The sequence below is a fragment of the Populus alba genome, chromosome 6 (assembly GCF_005239225.2).
Source record: "Populus alba chromosome 6, ASM523922v2, whole genome shotgun sequence".
In the NCBI taxonomy this organism is placed as follows: Eukaryota; Viridiplantae; Streptophyta; class Magnoliopsida; order Malpighiales; family Salicaceae; genus Populus; species Populus alba.
In genome coordinates this window covers 16,641,032-16,662,014 of record NC_133289.1, presented here as the reverse complement: position 1 = coordinate 16,662,014, position 20,983 = coordinate 16,641,032, and the positions used below count along the sequence as shown (strand labels likewise).

Here is a 20,983-nt window from a genome sequence, read left to right as displayed (position 1 = left end):
TTTTCAAGCTGCTCCATGTGATCGGAATGCAATTTATTCAAACAAATATCTTTTAAAAATATTTAATCTTCCTGAGTGTATCTCATATCCCTTTTAACAATAAGTCATATAAGTAGTTGGAATTAATATTTGTATAAACATATGACAGTCATGATTTTTCATTCCATGCAATTTGCATTCCTCTAAATTCATTAATTTAGCTATGTTTAAAGCATATCCATCAAGAAATTGCAGACTTTTAAGCCATTTAGAGAGAAAAAGTTGTCCATCCCTGTCTAACATGAATGTGGCTTTGAGCTTTGCAACACAAAACTCATCATTAACCAATTCTATATTCCCACAGTCAAAATACATACTTAGATCTATTCTAGCTTTTATATTGTCATTTGTTTTCCTTTTCACGTTCATGACAATGTTAAAAATATTGTTAAACACATTCTTCTTGATATGCATGACATTTAAATTATAATGGATGGCATTAATTTTCTAATAAGAAAGCTTCTAAAAAATACTTTACTTTACCCAATTGTGTATTACACCAAAATGATGGAACTTTTGCATACCAACATGAAAACCAAATATAATGCCCTCATATTATGAAATTTTATCATACACTTCTTAACTTGATAATGATTGTAGTATAATATCCCTTTCAACTTTACCTTTTAAGAAGTTGTTATTATTTCTAAATCGATAATAACTTGGCAAGAATATCTAGCAGCAATAAAAAGGAGGAGTTTTACCAATTTTGTTTAATGTAAATACCTTATTATTACCCATATAATATAAACAAGCTAATTTTCCATATCCTTCTCATACACAAGAAAATGATTTATAGTCTACATCAAAGTTGTTTTCATTTAAAAATTCTATTTTCTTGAGATATTATATGTTAAAGCCCCAACTGACCATAATAGATTTAACTCATCAATCAATGGTTAAAGATAAAAATCTATATTCCTACCTGGATTGTAAGGACCAAGTATGATCATATATAAAATCATGAATTCCAGTTTTATACATATCCCTAAAAGCAAATTGTAAATTGTTAAAATGATTGGCCAACAAGAATAAAGTGTAGTAAAGGATCTCCATAGATTAAATCCATTTGTATACAAGCCAAAACATACATTCTGCAGTTCCATTAAAAATTAAAGATGTACTTTATTAAACTGCTTTCAAGCTTCACCATTAAAAGAGTGTACCATGACTTCATCCACTTAATCATATGAATGATGCCATGTCATATGCTCAATAATCTTTGGAGACATAAATAACATTTGCACCCTGAGAGTGATTGAGAAGTATCTTATTTTTTATATTCGATAAATGTCCTTCCTTTACCATTATTACCGAGCATGTTGATAGGTTTTGCGCTAGGTAAAATTTATATGTTTACTATGATACAACATATCAAGTTTATGCACATATCATTTTTTTGGTATCCTAGATCATAAGGTTTTATCATGGATTTTGTAACTTATAAGTTATATTATAGCCTATTCCCTTTAGGTAACATGTTTTTTATCCATTTAATGTTCCTATCATAACCGGCTTTACTCTACCCATAATTTGACTTAATGGTAAACACTTAATGATAATTTATTATAAGTTATACACCAATTCCATAATGGTTCACTAAAATCTTTCAAAATTTTAAAAAACCTAGCTGATTCTACATTTTATTCTTCTTCTAAATTTTAAAAAACCTAGTCATCCGAGCTAGGTCAAAACAGGTCCAGCCCAACCCATTGGTGACCCAACAAACCCTTTTTCTTTTTTTAAGGTGGGTTGGACCCGACAGAGCCATCTAGGTCAAGTCCAGTCCAGGCTCGAATGGTTGTTAGCCTGACCCAACAACCATGCTAATTATTTGGTTATTGCATGAAAAATCATGCAATGGCCGTATCAGGACGAGGGAAAAACAAGACGAGGACGTGGCACAACCTTGCTTGGCTAAAGGCAAACAATTATTGGAGTCATTCCTGGTATTGCAGGGAGGACTAGAGTATGGTTGATGGCAGCAACAACGACTAAGGTGTTGCGAAGGAAGTGGCCAAAGTGGTTGCCAAGAGGGGGGAAAGAAAAACTAGGCAAAAAGATGTGTTTTTTTTCTTCTTAACTTTGGCTTATGATCTCTCCTCCCTTGAGGCATGAAATCCACCTCTATTCATAAGAGATGGAAGAGGGACACTTTGTATCTTTTAGGGACAAACCTTAGCCATTGATTCAGCTGAGAAAGATCTCAACCGTTGGCTCAAAGTTGTCATCATGGCTTGAAAAGGTTGTTGCAGAAGGGCTGGCTAAGTCGGGCACTTTAGGGTGGTGCCGAGGTCACTGTGGTGTCAATCGACCAGCAAAGATCATATTAGAATGTAGTCAGATATCAGGTCATCATTTACGTGCAAGTTTTTTCAAATTTGGTGAAAAGATGAAGCATTAAATGTCTCGAAAAGGAGGCCACTCGAGTAGCTTTTTCTGGTTTAAATGAGAAAGAAGATGAATAGTCACCAAATGACACGTCGTCTGTTTTTTTTTTAATTGTTCAAAATGCCATCATTTTGGAATTTTTAGGGTTTTAATTTAGGGTTTTGGCCAAAGTTTAATTTTATCCTTTATTTTTTAATTTCTTTCAATTAAAACCTTAATTGACCCTAAACTTTTAATTTTATGCAATTCCCCCTACCAAACTCCAATGTTAACCTTGAATTTCAGTTCCCTTTTCACATTAGTTCCTAGTCTTGAATTTATGTAATGTGACCCTCAATTAACCATTAAACTTTGAATTGTCTTCAATTTCACCCATGATTTCAATCAATTAAGTCTCCATTGTTCGACGTCTTTGGTGAAATGATCATTGGCTGTGAATTTCTTTAATTTAGCCCTTAATTGACCCTAAAACTTTGATTTTCTTACAATTTTACCCATAATTTGAACCGATTAACTTTGTAAAAAAATTAAGTTTGGTCTCCTAAAATTCTAAACTTCCCAATTAAGCTCAAATTGGGCCCCCAAACTTAATATTTCACCAATTAAACCCCTAATAAAATTAATTTGACCCATTTAAAGTATAATTAAGTCCTTGTACCTAATTAGATCTTTAAGTTGGACCCTAATTAATTTTTAAACATAACTAAACTTTAATTTGGTCCATGATTAAACAAAATTGACCTTTTAAAAATCTAATTTTTATGCAAATTTGTCCAATAATCATGTAACTTGACCTTGAATCTGCATTGTTTCTCCGGTTTTTGGTAAAATATGGTACAATTAAGCTCCTGATTCCATCCAAAATTACAGCTTGATTTATTTATTTTTACATTTGAAATCCCTTCAACTTGCTTTTGCCAAAATACCAGTCTTCTTGTTTTTATTATTTATTTTTTTATTTTGGAAAGAAAGAAGATGAATTTGGGGAATAACTCAAAAAGGAGTTATGACATGAGGGATTCCTAGAACTAATATGTAGGTGCTTATTAGGTGACATATATACTGAATTGACCTACATGAGAATTTGCTATAGAGAGATCACTTATGTTTTTAGAAAGGCTCATGTGACGTTATATAAATGATCCATAGACTTGAAATTACTAAGTTATTTTATATAGAGAATGTTATACTTTGATTCTGCCTACACGCTGTGGATTACCATTAGAGACTAAAAACCTTAGACAACTTGTGTTTTACGATAACCAGTTTACCCAATCTTAAAGTAATTATTCAAAGCAACAAAAAAAAAAAATCTAATTCTTAAGTAATCTTTGTATAAACCCTAAATAATTTTAGATATGTTTAAACGCTTCTTCTATAACAATGAAAAACTTTGTCTACCTTGTTTTTAAAAAATAGAAGAAAATCTATGCGTTGTAGCATTTCCTTTTGCTTTCAAGATCCTGTCATCCATAGAAGGTAACAGAAGATTTGTCGGATTCATCAAAATAGTAAACTATTCATGAAAGATATCGCGCATCGCTCTTTAAAGCATTCTAACGCATGTCATCTTTGATGAGTTCTTGTATGCTGCTGCCGCTGCTTCTTCTTCCTAAGCATTTCAGGGGGGGAAAAAGCTTCAGTTTTCGAAGAGGAACATTGAGATCTAATTAAGAGCTCCTTGTTTAAGCATGTCAATTGTCAGGTACGTAAATTTATTTTTCCTCCCCTATGCTTATTGTCTTCGGAGAAATGTAATATGCTGGGTATGCAGTATCAGAAGTCTTAGTTCATGTGAAATATTGCAGGTGGTAAATGGTGAGCAGGAAGCAACATGTGTGGATCAAAGTTCGGGATTCGATGGATGTGTGGATTATGTTTGCAGACCGTGGCCCTTTTAATTGTGGCCAGTATAGCTTACACAACCCTCAAACTTATCGTCGAGACAGCACGTTCTGCGTCGGACCAATCCAAATTAATAGCTTGTTTCGACATCTTTTTCCTCATTATTGCAGCCCTTTGTCTTCTTTACTGTGCTGCTGGAATTTTTGCAGCAATCTTCCTCTCTATCAGAGATTGTTCAGGCGATGTAATGGCCCTCCTCTTCACCAAAAATAAGATTGCTCCTTCACCTTCACCCCCTTCAACAGTCGTCCAAGATGGCGCACCCCCACCCCCACCGCCACCTGATCACGATCATCTTCCCGTTTAGCCTGCCCACAAGTTAAGTCATAGTTATATTGTATCATCTCATGACTTGCTTTTGTTCTTCTTTTCTTCTTCTTCTTCTTCATGTTTTCGTGGAAGTAAGTTTCAACCGAGAAAACAAAGAAGTTTATTTTTTCCCTCTCAAATTAGTATGAAGAGGGAAATTTGAGTAATAAGGTTGGGATATTGTATATTCGTATCTCCATTCAATACAAAGTTACAAAAATTGGATTCATGTATGCTCAAATATCAACGACAGATCTAAGATGAAATCGAATAAAGCATTATACAAAGATGTCCTTCATTTAAAAATATATATTAAAAAATATTTTTCATTTAGAAGGAATTGATTATATTTTAATAACCAAAATAACTGATGTTGATTTCCAAAAGTTTTATTTGATAAGAAAAGTTGTATTTACATGTTTTTGTCATTATCTTGCTACAAAAAGTAGATTAGTCCTTGAATATTTTTGGGGGTTTTTAGTTTTTTTTTATTAAAAATTATTTCGGAGTTAGATATGTTTTTATTTAGGTTTATGAGAGCGTTTATTAGATATTTTTAAGTAAAAATAAATTAAAAAATAAGTTTGTAGATCAAAAACTCTGTCATGACTTTTCGACGACATCTCTAGTTACCAAAAACTACACCAACATATGACATTTCATCTACTTTGTGATTTTAGATTTGTTACCCTCATTTAAAATAATAGATATTTTTAAAACTTTTTATGATTATTTTTTTAGTAAATAAAGTTCTATTTTTTTATAGAAAAAAAAAAGGAAAGGTGGAATTATACTAGAAAATCATTTTGTTTCAATGAAATTTAAAATAGTAATCTTTGTAAAAAAGAACTTAATTGTTATATAATTAAATAAAAAGATTTTAAGGGCTCTCCATAACATTAAATTAAAATATTTTAATCTATATTTATTTTTAATTTTTTAATTAACATTAACAAAGATAAAAACCTTATGAGTTGATTAATTGAAACAAAATCACTTTGTTACCAACAAGTAAAGAATGTGATGGAGACATGTTTTGGTGAAGGTGCCAATGAAAGTATGTTTGTGTGGTTATGGTAGCTTTTCAAATAATTTTTCATACTAAAATACATGTCAATGCTGTTATTTATTTTTAAAAATTATTTTTTAACATTAGCACATCAAAATGATTTAAAAACACTAAAAACATATTAATTTGAAGTTAATAAAAAAAAAAAAAATTTCAAAAACATTTTTGAAATGCAGAAACAAACAGATACATATCAATTGTATGTTTTTATATATTATGGTATATTGGTATGATATAAAACACTTCGCGAATTAATAAATAAATAATACTTTTAAAATGATTTCACTTATGCAATAAAAACTCAAATAATATTTTTATTATTTCAATTTATATTTTTCTCACTCTTAATTTTTTTAATATTTATTATTCATTTCTATATATTTAAATTCCAGGACATCAAATTAATCAAAATTAACAATATATTTCACTTTAATAATAATCCATGAATATTATTAAGGAATAATAATACGTGATATTTAATACTATTATTTAGTATTATTATACTTATATTTATTTTGACAAACCACCTTTATCAATTTACCATACTTATTATCAAAATATTTTTATTTAAGGCATCTAGTTGACTCTTTATTTTTTTTTTTAAAAAAAAGAAAATCTCTATATAAGGCCTGTTGCTCCAACGGCTCCAATCCGATTACAAGAATACCGTAGACCTCATCCAATGAGAGCTGTCCACGTAAGAGACGGCTAAATTGTGGACCCCAACGCCAAACTCTATATATGTTGCAGAACCCTCCTCGCATGCCCGTTAGTCTCTTCTACGTATTGAGGTCTGTTCAAAGAACACAAAATCACAAACCTAATAAATTACAAGAAATTAAAGTGGCCTGCCTGCCTGCTCCTTGCTTTAATTCTTCTTCATCTTGCTCTGTAAATTTCGTTCGATAATAGAAAAGAGAACCCTTTAATTTTCTGTTTCAAGAAATTTGCTTGGCAAAATTCTTTCCATCATCAAAATTAGCTAGTCCTCAGGATTTTTGTAACAGGTATTTTTCTTTCTTCTTTGTGAAACCCTTCTGTTTTCTTGTATTTTTAACGGGTCTTTTCGGATTTTCAAGAATTTTTAATTTAAAGAAACTGGGTTTCTTTTTTCAAGAATCAGAAGAGATGTTGTGGTGCAATATCTTAGGACAATATTACTGTTCTGCAGAATTTCTAGGTAGTCTTTAGTATTATCCTAAGACACCAAATTTGTGCAGAATTCCAAGAAAAATCTGTTATAGATGATACGGATATTGATAACCTATTAGTTCATTATGTGATTGGTAATAGCCAATCAGACAACATTGTTACCTACCTGTTTGTTTATAGCCTTTGTAACATGATATAATCAGATTTGAATCTTGTTAGGGAATGATATTTCATTGCTGTTATTTACAATTCATAATTTTTTCATGCATGCCATGTTATGTTTTAGTTTTGGAAAGCAGAGTGTTTGAGTGATTAATGTTGAATTTATGAATGTCAGCACAGGATTCTTTTTCTGCAATGGGCATTACTCATGATGTCAGGACCTGTACAGCCAACTTGAATTGTGATTGTGAGCCAACTGGGTTATTGTTAGGAGTAAATGGTGGTACAAAAGCTAGATATGTAAATAGGGATTCACGAAAATGTTCTGAAATCCGTGGAACTGCATCGAAACTTTCTCGTCGAAGAGACTCTACTTTTCCAGTTGAAAATCAGGGAAAATTGTATAGGATAAGTTCAGAAAATGCAACTGAAGCTAGAAACCCAGATGAACATGGACTACAGAATGAAAATATCAAGGCAGCTGGGACCTCCCAAACTGTATCAACCTCCGCTTATGTTGCTGCTGAGGCTAAAAGAAGCAACGGCCTAAAAGTTCGATCAGGTATTGTACAGTTCGACCCTGAAGTGTATGGTAGTCATCAGTAATGGTTACCTCTTATTCGTGAAGATTCTAACTTTAACTGATTGGAAAATGATAATTCTTTTGGCTGAATCTTTCTTGTGCTACCATGTACTTGACATTTCTTGTGAATATAGAAGGTTGAAGCTTTCTAGTAGTGTAAAAATCTATTTATGGAATTTTCATTTCTAAATGAGCATTCGTGATTGCGGATTTTGCAGGTAAATCAGGTCTTGCTCAACCTCATCAGCTAACTCAGAACAGCAAACACTCTGCAAAAGCTGCTAATGATAATAGGAATCCAATGCGACCTGTCAAGAAAAGTGGAGATAAATTACCTCCAACTTCAGGACAGGATTTGGGGGTGAAGGCTAAGATAGTACCTCTAAAGTATTCATCTAAACCATCTTCAAGTGCTTGGAAAGTAAAGGAAAAGAAAGAAACTTCAAAAGAACCATCTAATTTGTCTCCAAACATGAGTTCATCCGATCAAGTTCATAGGGGTCAGCCCACTCAGAAGGGAAAATGTTCTGCAGGAGCTGTTAAGAAGAGTAGAAACCAAATACAAGCTGCTAAAAAGAGTGGGAATAAAATAACCCCAACTCCCGAGCAGGAAAAGGAAAAGGAAAAGAAAGAACCTTCAGAAGGTCCATCTAATTTTCCCACTAAAATAAGTTTGTCTGATCGAGCTCACAGGGATCAGCCTGTTCAGAAGAGAAAATGTTCTGCAGAAGCTGTTAAGAAGAGCGGAAACCAATTACCTGCAATTCCCAAGCAAGTATGGCAGGTAAAGGGAAAGATAGCATCTTCAAAGGTTTTCCAGGTGAAGAAAAAGACATCTTCTACATTGTCTTCAAAAACGCGTTCATCCCACGCCAAAACAAGAAGCTTCTCTCCTGAACATTATATAAAGGGGGATGGTATGTCCGAAAGATCTCTTTTAATTTCTTCGCTTCTTGTTTTGGAAATATTCTCCGCTAAAATCTGCTATAGTTGTTTCCACACTTGTGAGTTGTGACCTTGTCCTGAATTGAAGATTCTTCTTCTTTGAGCTTTCAATGCAGAGCATTTTCCAAATAGAACATTTTGCTTATTTTTGTTTTATAACTTCTTGAGTTTTTCTTCCAATATATCTGGTCATCCAATTACATGGAACAAGCATCTAATTAAAGGATATCGTCTTCATATTGCAGGTTTTGTTAAACTTGGACATAATTGTTTTTTATGCGAGAATGATCTAGCTCATTCGCCATTACCAACTGATGAGGAGTTGGAGTCTGATAAATTTCCAGATGCTGCTGTTCTTCCATGTGGTCATGCATTCCATGCCATGTGCTTGCAGCAAGCAATACCTGAAGATCAATTGAGAGATCCTTCATGCTTTGTATGTGACAGCTTACAATGAGCCTCCTCCTCATCTGTTCTTTAAAAAACCTTTAAAGTGTATATATCATTAAACCACCATTGGAAGGAAATGGAGGCAAAACGTGGAATGCATTATAAAGTGGTTGGAGTAGGGAAGTACATGCAGCCGTCCATACGTTGGTGAGACTTTATGCAACTGAAAATGTATGCAGGCGTACAATAACTGGCTCCTTAGAGATGCACATAGCAGTGATTGGTGTATTTGTTTGAAGAACGCTTCAAAGAAGATCATTTACAATTCTCTTGGATTCATTGTGTTCCGCAACACGCTTTGTTACAAAGCGAACACACAATGGAATTAGAAAGCTCGGCTCTGAACAAATATGATTTTTTCTTGTCTCTTAACATGCCCTGTTCCCTGTACAACATTCGTTTTCTTCAGTAGAATTCTTCTCTATTCAAAATAAAAATAGTAAAATGATGTTATGTTGAGTATCGGAGTGTGGGAGAGCACAGTTTGCTGGCTGAGAGAATGCAATTTGTTGTTTGGCTTGAACCTTGGTTCAGTTGTCGGGAAATATAACAACAAAACACCAGACCCAACAGCGTTATACCCGATCGAAGTAATTACCGTTTACAGAATTATCAAGTTTTATTTACCAAACCCCCTCTAGCCTAGGGTTTCAGTTTCACGGCCATACAGCAAAACCCTAAACCATTAGCTACCCCTTACCATATCGAATTTTGTACCCAGCTTACCCTTGCTCTTAACGCTAAAATTTGCAATTACGTCAGAAAGAGAGGGAAAATGATGGACCTCATTGCATAGAAATAAAAATTATAATGTAATTTATGGGAAATGAATGATGAACAGTGAGGCTACAACAGCTTAAAAGATTTGTACATGGGGCATTCATTGGGATCCTTCATCAAACCAAATTTCGGAATCCCAGAGCTTTCCCAAGGTTCAAACTAATGGTGGAAGCATCTGCTTGGACCCTTGAGATAATATTAAACAACCACCAAATCTACGTTCACAAGTTGAGAGAGACAGAGATTGACTTTCTAGCTCCGATTATTAAACAAAACATAATTATCTATATATCTTGACTGTCACCATCTTCAGAAATGTTGAATAAGAACTTTGGAAGAGACGCAATTCGAGGGAGATGGAGTAGCAGGTCCCCAAATGAGTCTTTCCTCGACATTCCTGGTGCCTGCTTGCTGCCAGAAACATCCTTGATACTGCTACCTTCAGACCCTTTGATATCACCTCTAAATTTATTCTCATGCAGCGACTCATTGGTGCAGTTTAGCTGAAGCCCCTTCCCATTGTTAGACTCCTCAAAGAAACTTTCCCCATTAACCTGCAAGTTGTGTGTGGAAGCAGGGTCCTTCTGCAAAAGGCAGCAGAGAGAATTGACCCTTGCCATTATCCTTTTCTCATCAGAGGAGGTTGTTTGTTGGGTGTCGCTAAGAAGGCACTGAGCTATGTCCTCTAACATGTCCCGACATTCTGATTCGTTAGCAGAAAAGAGTTGATTTCCTGAGGTCATCTGTTCTGAAATACAGTTCCCAATGTGGTTCATAAGATCAGTCATCGAAATGGAATGGCGCAAGCCTGGCACTTTAATCTGATCCCAGTTCCTTGGTGCTTTGGAATCAACAGCTTCACAAATTCCACTCCCTTCAATTGCACGAGTGTCCATCACTAGTACAAGAAGATCAATCAGTGATAATTTAGATTAGGATGTAGATATGCACCCGGACTCATAAGCTATAGAAACAGATCCAAAACCATTCACTTTGAGCAACACTCAAACCACAGGGAAAAAAATGCTAGAATCCTAGCTGCAATAGGAAGAAAAACATTGATAGTAACAACAATAAACAATAGGGATTGGAAGTGATGTGCTGGACATGTCAATAATAACTGGAGACAAAACATCAAGCAACGAGGTTTTTGACTCTCAAGAGATCATGCAAAAACTCCAACCTCTGAATCCTGTGACATCAAACACTGAGGTTTTTAAATCCTAAGAGTAGATCATGAAAAAACTCCAAACCTCTGAATCTTATGTTCAAGTTCATTGCAGAATGCTACTTTGGCAACACTAGCACTGGGTTATGGGCCGTTGCAGCACTACAATTGGAATATGGCCAGACAGTTTATAAATCACTTGTATGAAAACTACCATAAATGACATCATTTTTAAAACATGTTGGAAGCAAATTCAATACGTCATGATACCTGAGCTGGGAGAAGGAGCTTCTCGGGACATGTGGTCTGATGTCGAAGCAGAAGGATCCCCTTTATCAATCTCTAAGGAAGATGATTGAGCTGCAGATGGTGATGCTAGATGATGGAAGCCAGAAACAACAGATACCTTAGCAGACTCCACTTGATTAAAATCTTGACCTTTAGAATCATCCAGATCCTCAAAAACAGGCGGTCTCTGTTCAAAATATGGTGAATTCAGATTTATCTCTGGCTGTCGACTTAAGAAGTTCAAACGCATGTCGCACTGGATGAGCTTTTCAAAATGTTTATTTAACAGCCCTTGTGGACACTGCAGAAAATGTTGCCTGCAAAACCATATTAACAAAAATTTGAGTATCATTCCCTCGTGGCTAAAGAAATGGTGGCATCTTAGCAAGAAAAATCTCAAAATAAGTGTCCTTCATGATTTTATTATTTACAATAGATGTATTCAGAAAGTTTTTGCACAATATATGACTTGTTAACTACAGTTTTGTGGTTTGAGTAGGCATGAAATATGATGTGAAAACAGAGAAAAATTTTCTGCCAAATCAATGTACACAGTGTGATTTTCTAAAAGTGCAATCCAGAAGATTGCTATTTTCAAAATACATAAAACAAAACTCATAAAATTGGAAAAAATAAAATCCACAACAAATTCATGCAGAAAACACCTACCAGTTGAAGAGTGGAAATCAAAATATTAAAAATGAAGCAGAAGAGTGAATATGGTACAAATATCTTACTTGTGTATGCTAGCCTGTCCATCAGTAAAATCTGCCGTTGCCTGCCACAAGGTGTGTTTTCGGGGCTGTGGATTAGTCTCCCTGAAGAAAAGGGGCTGCCTGGCTAGCTGCATCATACAAAAAAATAAATAAATTAAGAGACCAAATTAGCACAGCCATAGTCATACAAACACCCACTGTTAGCTTCAAAAAAAGACAGTAAGAGTCAACACATTACCACAACATTCAATGTCCCAGGTCCATTATCGGGACAGTTTGCCTTCAGAGCCATGATATCAGACCACTGGATTTCAATCTTGCTCTTAAGACCACCTTCAAGAACTTCCCAAACCAGCTTATGCTTCGCAAAGTAACACTTCGCCACCAAATCACCTTCATATCTCGACTTGTACTGCCAAAAAAAAAAAAAACACAAACCCTCAGCAACCCATGTGCTAAAATCACCACCACAACAATAATACATACCGAAAACACAAAAACATTCGTTACCTCCCAGCTCCCAATCCTTAGAATGGAGGCAGGAAAATTTGAAGCCTTAAGCTTGTCAATGGAGCTAGAAGCAGCTGCAGTCTTACTCTCCTTCTTAAAACCCAAGTTCGAATTTTCGATCTCTTGTGTTCCGAGTACAGAAGCAGTCCCTTGAGTGAGCCTCATTTGAATCAAATCCAACAATGATGGGCTCTTCCTCAACTGCAGTCCAAGCGGACTAGGCTCATCTAACGGATTATATTGCCCGGCGGGAATAGGAATTGCATTAGCACCCGCACCCCACTGATCAAATTACCAACAAACTCAATTACAAAAAAATTACAATCCCTATAACAATAAAAACATGCAAAATCAACACTAACACAATAATTAAAACCAAAATCAAACAAAGAAACCCCATAATTTCCCAAAATCTTAAAAACCTATGTACTAAAAATCCCGAAGTCCCAATCTTCTACCTAGACCGATAAAATAAATTAAGTGAAGAATCTATTTTCCCATGTTTTCTTGATTTTCTCAGGAACCAAAAAGAAAAAAAACAAATATTTTTGAAGATTACCTGTTGAATAGTTTGTGAAGCCTTGGAACGCTTATGAAGAGGTCCATATTCTTCCTCTAATGAATCCTCAACGATCTCTAGCTTCACTGCTCCCGTTTTATCCAGCGAAGACGACGAACTCGACGTCGTTCCACGTTGTCCCTTCAGTTTCCCTGAATTCATCAACAACAAATCTTCCCTGAAAATATAAAAATTAAAGATAAAAATGATTTATTTTCTTCTTGCTTTCTTCCTTTTTCTTTTTTTAAGATTAGACGCAGGAAATATCGAAGAAATGATCATGAGCGAAGAGAAGGGAAGAGAGAAGTTTTTAACGGTGCTTTTGACCGCCAGCATGTGAGAGAACCCGTGTGGCAGGTACTTGGATGGTGAAATTACGAGAACAGGCTTCCGTTAGAGGGGTGTGATCAGAGATGGTCATGTTAGGCGCGAGGGCTGTTTGGGGGTTTAGCGGGGATTTAATATGCACGTGATAGCCGACACGTAAGAGTTAGTGGATAAAGTGTGGGGTCCGTCGATTCCTTAAAATGATGACGGTTTTGGGGTTGATAAAACACGTGTCAATTGATCTGGGAGTTGCTTGAGAAGAATGTGTTTTTGGAGCTTACACGTGGGAAAGGTGACAGAGGGGAATTAGCGTGTTGATTAACATGTGTTTACTGTAACTCCCACGTGTCGGAAATCTATATGAAGGGGGGAGGAAATGACAACAAGGATTGGATATTACTTTCTGAATTATTTTTTCCTGCTACCTTATCTTTTATATATTATTTCTCTTTATTTGTCAACCAAATATTTAATTTATGGAAACAAATCTAATGAATGCTCTTATAACACCCATCGACTATAATTAAATATATTTATTATAATTTTAAGGGGTTTAATTTAACTAATTAGGCTTTAAGTTTATTTTTAAAAAATTACTAGTTTGAATTCTAGAAATCTCGAGGGTCACTGGAAACTTATATAATCGTTAATTTTAGAATCCGTGAGATTAGTCGAAGGTATACACAAGTTGGCTATAATAATTATATTAATAATAAAAAAAAATATTTATTAGACTTCATTTGTTGTTTAAAGGTATTAAAGTATATAATTTATTTAAAATAAATGTTATCTTATGAGACAATAATCATAACAATTGATAATTAATTCTAAAAAATAAACATAGTAATTGGTTATAAGCACTAATGAGTGTTTCAAGAGATACATATAGAAACTAAGATATTTGAGAACATGTATGCATACATATTTAAATTGCTTACTCAAATAGTACAATAATGTCTATCTTTTTTAAAAACAACAAATGTCTTGGTTTTGGTGTCTTAATTATTATTTTTTTTGTATGTGACATTTGTTATTAAAAAATTAATATGAGGTATATGTTTCTTTCCTATTATTTTAAGCAATAAAATGATTTTGTTGGCCTTCAAATCAAAATTTATAAAACTGACAAACAAAGAATATGAATTCTTTTTATTTTTTTTAATTATAATAAAATGACAAGTTTAATCTTGAAATAAAAAAAATTAAATCATACATCCATGGGTCTTTTGATCTTCTCATTTTGATTTTTTTTTGTTATTACCAGGTTTATCGTTGGTATTGTCATCTTTTAACAAGATTTAATTATTAATTAGATTAAAAATGCTTATGATGCGTGCAATACACACTAACGCATAATGACATGTATGACATCTTATGATGGCAAAAAAATACATTTTTGCTATATTATTAAACGCTACGCTCTATCCACTTTCTCATGCATTTAAGCATTAAAATCAATCAATCACTAATAATAAACCAATAAGGTTTACTTTTACATGCCAAAACAAAGCTTGATATTGGATATCTTTTCTCCTTTTTATGGTAAGAAAAAAAAAAGATAATGATTAATTCATGAAAATAAGAATTTATTGACGCCATGAAAGATGATGTAAATTTACTTTTATGCGTTGGCCTGATGTCTTTTTTGCCTGTAAGTCTCGAATCGTTCTTCTTAAAATAGACATTGTTGCATTGCTCCATTTTAAGCCTTTTTAGTTTTTGATTATTGGTCCTGTTTGATTTTGTGTTTTAAAAATATTTTAAAAAAAAATTAAATTTTTTATTTTAAATTAATATTTTTTGGTGTTTTTAGATCATTTTGATGCGCTAATGTCAAAAATAATTTTTTAAAAATAAAAAAAAAATTATCTTAATATATTTCTAAGTAAAAAAACACTTTGAAAAGCAACTACAATCACACTTCTAAACAGGCACCACGAAGAAAAAAAAATCAAATCCCAACTGTGAAAAAATCCAAATCCATAATTTAAATGACTACCATCTTGTATTGTATTGTATAAAAGTTATTCTGCTTTCAACTCTTATGATTTCTTATTTTTCTAAAACTCGTGATTTCTTGTTTATATATTAGATTATTGACTGTATAACTAACTTTGTATGACTTTTTGAAATTAGCCGATACATGTTCTCATCAAATTTTTCTAATTCCATCTCCATTTCTTCGGTGTCCTCCTCAAAGCTCACATTCAATTCTTTTAGCAACAATGTACCAAAATCATTCAAGGAGGCCTTATATTTTGGGAAAAAATACATTATTATTTTCCTTACAATAAATAAATAAATCATGAAAAAGGACATACAATTAGGGAGGCAAGTTCATCCATGAGCGATAAAAACTCTTCCACGAGCGTTCCAAGCTCATCTATGAGCTGTGGTAATTTTAACGCTGACTCCTACACTGGCACTACAGGCTTGTTCTCAAGTTTGATAAGTTATGGCGATGTAAGCCCATTCATGAGCACTCTAGGAGAGATTATATATTTACGGAGCGAAATCTAATAATTTATCTAGACAACTATATGAGATGGTATTTATCCATAACATGTCGATTTATTACACTAACTTGGTCGTGTTTCTTCAAGCGTCCACATATTCCAATGCATTACAAGCCCTAATATATGAGACATAATCGATTGATATGCAATATTTTTTTGTATAACCTTTATTAAATATTGTTAATGTTATTACAAATGATGAATGATAATTATTCTTTAATGTATTTATTAGGTGCATTACTTATGAGATGCTCGAAGAGCAACAACAATTATCCGTGAATGAGTTGATAAGATGGGACATGCTCTGACCAACAATACACTTAACTTGTGTTGTGGTGGACTTTAACATGTTAGGGAGACTGAGCGTCTCAAAACAGTCTTGTCAGAAGACGAGATCGTTTATCATGAACATGGACATGCAATTAAGGAGGCAAGTCCGTTCACAAGAGATTCAAACTCTTCCACAAGCATTCCAAGCTTGTCTACGAGTTGGGATAATTTTGGTAGTGACCCCTGCACTGGCACTACAAACTTGTTCTTAAGTTCGACGAGTTATGGTTATGCAGGCCCGTCCATAAGCACTCAAGGCACATCTACTAGCTGGGGTGATTTTTGGATATATTTAGATTACATGCTTTAATTTTATAAGATTTATGAATTTAGTTTAAATTTAATCAAATGTTATTTGACTTTTTATTGTATTTAATTAAGAATTGTTACTTTTTAGTTTGGATGAATTGTAAATTGTGTTTTTGAGTTATTAAGTGTTGGGTTTGTTTTTTATGGTAAAAAGTTAAGGTTAGAAAAATCACCCGACCACATATTTTTGATGACTCACGGATAAGACATGCATGGAATTCACGGGGTGCAAATGTTCTATGCAACTTGCCAAACTCTATTATTTCTTGTTTTTTTTTTTTTTTTTTGTTACTATACTAAACTCCAAAAAAACAAACTCACATTTGCATGCCCTATTTTTTCAAAAAAAAAATTTCCCACAAAAAGGCCACAAATAAAATGGGAGGGATTAATGGTGATCAAGATTTACTTTGGAAAAGATAATTTATATGATTTGCAAATACATTTCAAAATAGTTAGAGCACACAAATATAATAAACAAAAAAACCATTAAATTAAGAGAAATACATTGAGCCCATCACATGGAGTCCATTAATCTGTTGAAGTTCAAGCTATGACAAGAAAAAGGCTTGAATAATGGGAATGACAATTCAGGATACGGCAAGTTAGAGTATACTAGACGACGAGCATTTTCTATTGAATCCAGCCATTAGAGATTTCCGAAGTTCACCAACAGAACAATGGCACTCCACGTTCTACAACAGAAAAATTGTCATAAAACAAAGTCTACACTGCTGTTGGATTCGGTAGAATTGGCTACGATATCATTGTACTACTTGACATAGGACAATGGTTAGCAACCAAAAGTACAGTTACTCGAGCTTCTGGTTGGTGTTGCCAATGGCCACCCACTTCCCTCTTCTTACACTTTAAACATATGCATCAATTCCATTAACAACGATGCAGCGGTGGTGATAAAACATTGCTCCACCAAGTGTTTTCTTGAATGCCATTTGTGAAGACTACAAAACATAATTATTGTTTGCAAACGAACTGGTGAGTAAACATTATTGACAAATAGCAACAAAAACTTGCTCCGCTCATCCCACCACAGGGACCACTCCTCCATTAACTCCAGGTTGGAGCACAAAATTCATCGAAGATGTTATATAACAAGATTTCAACTTGAGCTTAAATTCTCCATGTCCAATTCTACGGCCTTGACAAAATGACAATGGATTCCCACTCCAAACTACATATTACATCCTGCACAGCAGAACATGGATCAAAAACATGATAAATTATCGAGTACTTGACCACTCAGACACAGGTCCTACATACCGAGGGGTTTTGGCGATCAATGTCAAAGCTGTTGATGGCACAGGGTTCAGCCAAGAGCTCAGTGGGTTCCTCACCTACACAGCATAAGATGTACAAATGAAATTAGTGCCAGTTTGAGCTCTAAAATATCTTCTGGTATGTCAATATCATACCACCAATCAGTCAGCAAATGACGTGGGTTTCGTGCATAATAGTCAAGCCTGCACATGTCTGCCAGTAGTGACAGTAATAGCCTAATAGCAGAGCACGTGACAAACAGAAGTTACAGTGAGAACTACATACCTTGTTCAATGACAGCAAGGATCCCATCTTCAGAGCAGATCATAGCAGGTAAGATCCGCGATGATGAAATGTTACTATTCAAAGACTTGGTGTAGTAGTCATATTGAACTTCCCAAACCTCGCTTTCAGACAATGGATGGGTCATAGTGTTACTAGAGCCAATTGAAGAAAGAATAATCGGTTCTTGTTGCCTTCTTAAATCCCAGGCAAATACAGTACCTGATGAACCTCCTGCCTATGACAGGAAAGACAATTCAGTTTTCATACAAACACAAGAATGATACTAAAAACTAAAAAGCAACAAGTGATTTCCTCACATAACAGGAAAAATTAACGCATGATGGTTTTCAAGCAAGTATTCACTTGTTATGATTGGCTACACAAACAACGTGAGCTAATACTTGTTCTCATGCAATAACATAAAGAATTCTTTACTTTGGTTACAAGGCCTGATTGGAGTTTCACTAAGCACTAATTCCTCTCTTAGTAACATGAACTAGAAATTATCCAGGATCTAACTTTGGCTTTAGGAAAGATAAGCTGTCTAAAAGAAACATATTTATCAAACGATAATAAAATCTAGGTAAATGTTCATGACCAATCTGCCACTGAAATGCAAGAGCATCCCAATCCACAGCGATCAGGAAGGGGGGGTGAGACTGAATAGCATTATCAACACAGAAAAAATAAAATAAAAACAAGTATCCAAATTGTAAGATTCAACCATTCAAAAGCAAAACAAGGAAGAAAATAAATTCAGCTAACAAGCTACATCCATATCTATTAACAAGGAACATGTACAGGGTTCTTCATGAAAACGAGAGTGATGATAATAAAGGCTGAGCAGCTATCTCACCAGACATGTGTGCTTACGGGATGGATGGATATCAATGGAATGAATGATCCCAGAAGTTGTGCCATGATCCCTACAGCATAAGCTTGACAGCATCAGTACACTTCTTGCCGGCCATAACGATATGGAAAATTTGCTATGTTGCTTAATTGTAACTAAAAAGAACAAGGTCAACCAACCATTTGACTGTAGATGTATTGCTAATACACAGAACTAAAGTTACGCCTATATTTATTCCAACCATTTGCAAGCAACTAAAAAAACCCTTCTGAATTACAATAGATGCTTTAAACAACTAAATAGAACTTAATACGCATGAAGCCCATTCTAGAAGTTTCACACGCTACCAAACTGCATTATTAAACCACAAGCAATTTAATCCTGGCCAAATTGGAAGCTAATCAACGCATGCAGTCCCTCAAGAGTTTGTTTTCAATCGTATTTTTACAGTGCTTGCAGGAACACATATATACCAGTGTCCAGTGCATTTGCATTGACTGCACCAAAGCAATAATCCATAATGTCTACTAGGTTCACTCAACAATTTGATAGCTTTTACTTGACTCAGAAGAGTTTTATACAGATCAGATTTTCATCAATCAGTGAAATACCACATACTATATTAACTTCTCTTTTGACTTCTATTCTTTGATCTTTCAATTTATTCAGGTAAGAGTCAGTCGTACTCATCCAACATTATAAGTCATATATATCATCAAGTCTAGATATGCATGACTATAACAAGACATTTTTTTCATACCTTTAAAATCATAATCCTAATCCTAAACAAAATTCTCCCAATTTCAGTATAGGCATCCTACAAATCTGATGAAAGTTTAGCACACAAAAATAATCACAACCTATTTCATTTCTTACAATAACATTCGAAGAGTTATTATCCAACTAATCGGCCACGATTATATTTGAAACAAGCAACAAGAGAAAGCACTATGAATATCAACAGTTTTGTGTAAAAGGAAAACCAAATTCAAATCCATCTCAGAAGTGCAATTAAAAAAAGGTCGCAAAAGCACTCACCAGCTACCCTTAAACTGAGCAACGGCAGCACCAGGCTGTCTAAGGTCCCACCACTGAAGTCCAAACCCACATCCACCAGTCACAAACTCAGACGGGGAAGCCCATTTAACTGCCGAATATGAAACCAATCCATTCCCATCAAAAACCCTCCTAAAACCTCCCTTCTCAACAACCAAATTAACCCTCCCATCTTCTCCAACACTAACACACTCACTCCCTCCTTCCATCAAATCCACACCCCCAATGGACCCCACATGAAACTCCCTGCCAACAACCGACACTACAGGTTCCATAACCGAAGTTTCACTACCCAAACCCGACATATCATTCCCCAAAACCGACAATTCCTCTGGCGTTTTGAAAATGTGGAGAGAACCCAAGAAAGTGGAGGCAGCGAAGAGGGAAGGAGTGGATTTGAGAGAGGAAATACGGGAAGGTGGGGTCCAGGACAAGAGTGGGGTGGATAGGGTTTTAGAAGGGTCTAGAGAGTGGATTTCGAGGGAAGGAGTGTGGAAATCCGAATCAAAGAGGGAGGTAATGAAGGATTTTCGAAAAGGGGAAGGAGAAGGGAGCCAGCGGATTGCGTCAATGAATTTGGGTTGTGGGATTCTGTGGATTTTGGGGGGTTCTGTAAGGTTTGTTCTTGCCATTCTTAGGGTTTTTGTGTTTCAATTCAAAAAAATACAGTCCAGAGTGAAGTGTCTGTGGTGTGGGGGGTTTTCTGCTTCTCAGGTCATATAATCAACTCTTTAAGTTAATTATATAAATTTCTTACATATATAATAATAATAATAATACATTATTATACAAAACTCTAAATTTTAGGCTTAAACACTGTGCACATATATGTTCAATTTTTTTCCGAAGATGCTTTTTTTTTTTTTAATAAAAGTTTCGAAAATAAATAAATTCATTTTTTTCGAAAAAGGAATAAGAATATAATTTTGAAATTATGAGGACTAATGAATTAGTATTCTTAAATTATGAGGACTAAGTTAAAAAAATATAAACTTTTGTTTGT

The 20,983-nt window shown here is 34.4% G+C and overlaps 3 protein-coding genes across 4 annotated transcripts; 1 reads left to right on the top strand and 2 right to left on the bottom strand.

Moving 5' to 3' along the window:
* The first annotated feature begins 6,502 nt into the window (after window positions 1-6,502).
* LOC118043912 (uncharacterized) lies at window positions 6,503-9,622 on the top strand. Of its 2 annotated transcripts, none has more exons than XM_035052030.2 (4): window positions 6,503-6,720; window positions 7,208-7,589; window positions 7,829-8,527; window positions 8,801-9,622. In XM_035052030.2, exons 2-4 carry the CDS (start codon window positions 7,223-7,225, stop codon window positions 9,010-9,012), a joined length of 1,278 nt encoding a protein of 425 aa, XP_034907921.2. In that variant the 5' UTR covers window positions 6,503-6,720; window positions 7,208-7,222; the 3' UTR covers window positions 9,013-9,622. The 2 variants fall into 2 exon arrangements, with proteins under 2 accessions (XP_034907921.2, XP_034907922.2); XM_035052031.2 differs by having other exon boundaries at window positions 7,203-7,589; window positions 8,801-9,621.
* A 171-nt stretch (window positions 9,623-9,793) lies between these two features.
* LOC118043911 (uncharacterized) lies at window positions 9,794-13,358 on the bottom strand. Its single transcript, XM_035052029.2, has 6 exons — window positions 13,027-13,358; window positions 12,468-12,749; window positions 12,196-12,369; window positions 11,979-12,085; window positions 11,224-11,558; window positions 9,794-10,683 (listed from the first exon to the last, which is right to left on the bottom strand). Exons 1-6 carry the CDS (start codon window positions 13,186-13,188, stop codon window positions 10,070-10,072), a joined length of 1,674 nt encoding a protein of 557 aa, XP_034907920.1. The 5' UTR covers window positions 13,189-13,358; the 3' UTR covers window positions 9,794-10,069.
* A 3,621-nt stretch (window positions 13,359-16,979) lies between these two features.
* On the bottom strand, window positions 16,980-20,741 carry LOC118043913 (nuclear pore complex protein NUP43). Its single transcript, XM_035052032.2, has 5 exons — window positions 19,963-20,741; window positions 18,928-18,997; window positions 18,072-18,306; window positions 17,790-17,863; window positions 16,980-17,714 (listed from the first exon to the last, which is right to left on the bottom strand). Exons 1-5 carry the CDS (start codon window positions 20,610-20,612, stop codon window positions 17,661-17,663), a joined length of 1,083 nt encoding a protein of 360 aa, XP_034907923.1. The 5' UTR covers window positions 20,613-20,741; the 3' UTR covers window positions 16,980-17,660.
* Between the last annotated feature and the right edge of the window lie 242 nt (window positions 20,742-20,983).

What these genes read in the sequence shown, in the direction of transcription:
- LOC118043912 (XM_035052030.2), top strand. Translation starts at nt 7,223, where the DNA reads ATGGGCATTACTCATGATGTCAGGACCTGTACAGCCAACTTGAATTGT. An exon ending in CGGCCTAAAAGTTCGATCAG is followed by an intron (nt 7,590 to 7,828) that starts GTATTGTACAGT and finishes CGGATTTTGCAG; the next exon opens with GTAAATCAGGTCTTGCTCAA. An exon ending in ACATTATATAAAGGGGGATG is followed by an intron (nt 8,528 to 8,800) that starts GTATGTCCGAAA and finishes TTCATATTGCAG; the next exon opens with GTTTTGTTAAACTTGGACAT.
- LOC118043911 (XM_035052029.2), bottom strand. Translation starts at nt 13,188, where the DNA reads ATGAATTCAGGGAAACTGAAGGGACAACGTGGAACGACGTCGAGTTCG. An exon ending in TAAGGATTGGGAGCTGGGAG is followed by an intron (nt 12,370 to 12,467) that starts GTAACGAATGTT and finishes TTTTTTTGGCAG; the next exon opens with TACAAGTCGAGATATGAAGG. An exon ending in GGACAGGCTAGCATACACAA is followed by an intron (nt 11,559 to 11,978) that starts GTAAGATATTTG and finishes ATGGTTTTGCAG; the next exon opens with GCAACATTTTCTGCAGTGTC.
- LOC118043913 (XM_035052032.2), bottom strand. Translation starts at nt 20,612, where the DNA reads ATGGCAAGAACAAACCTTACAGAACCCCCCAAAATCCACAGAATCCCA. An exon ending in GCTCAGTTTAAGGGTAGCTG is followed by an intron (nt 18,998 to 19,962) that starts GTGAGTGCTTTT and finishes CTTATGCTGTAG; the next exon opens with GGATCATGGCACAACTTCTG. An exon ending in CCTTGCTGTCATTGAACAAG is followed by an intron (nt 17,864 to 18,071) that starts GTATGTAGTTCT and finishes TATGCTGTGTAG; the next exon opens with GTGAGGAACCCACTGAGCTC.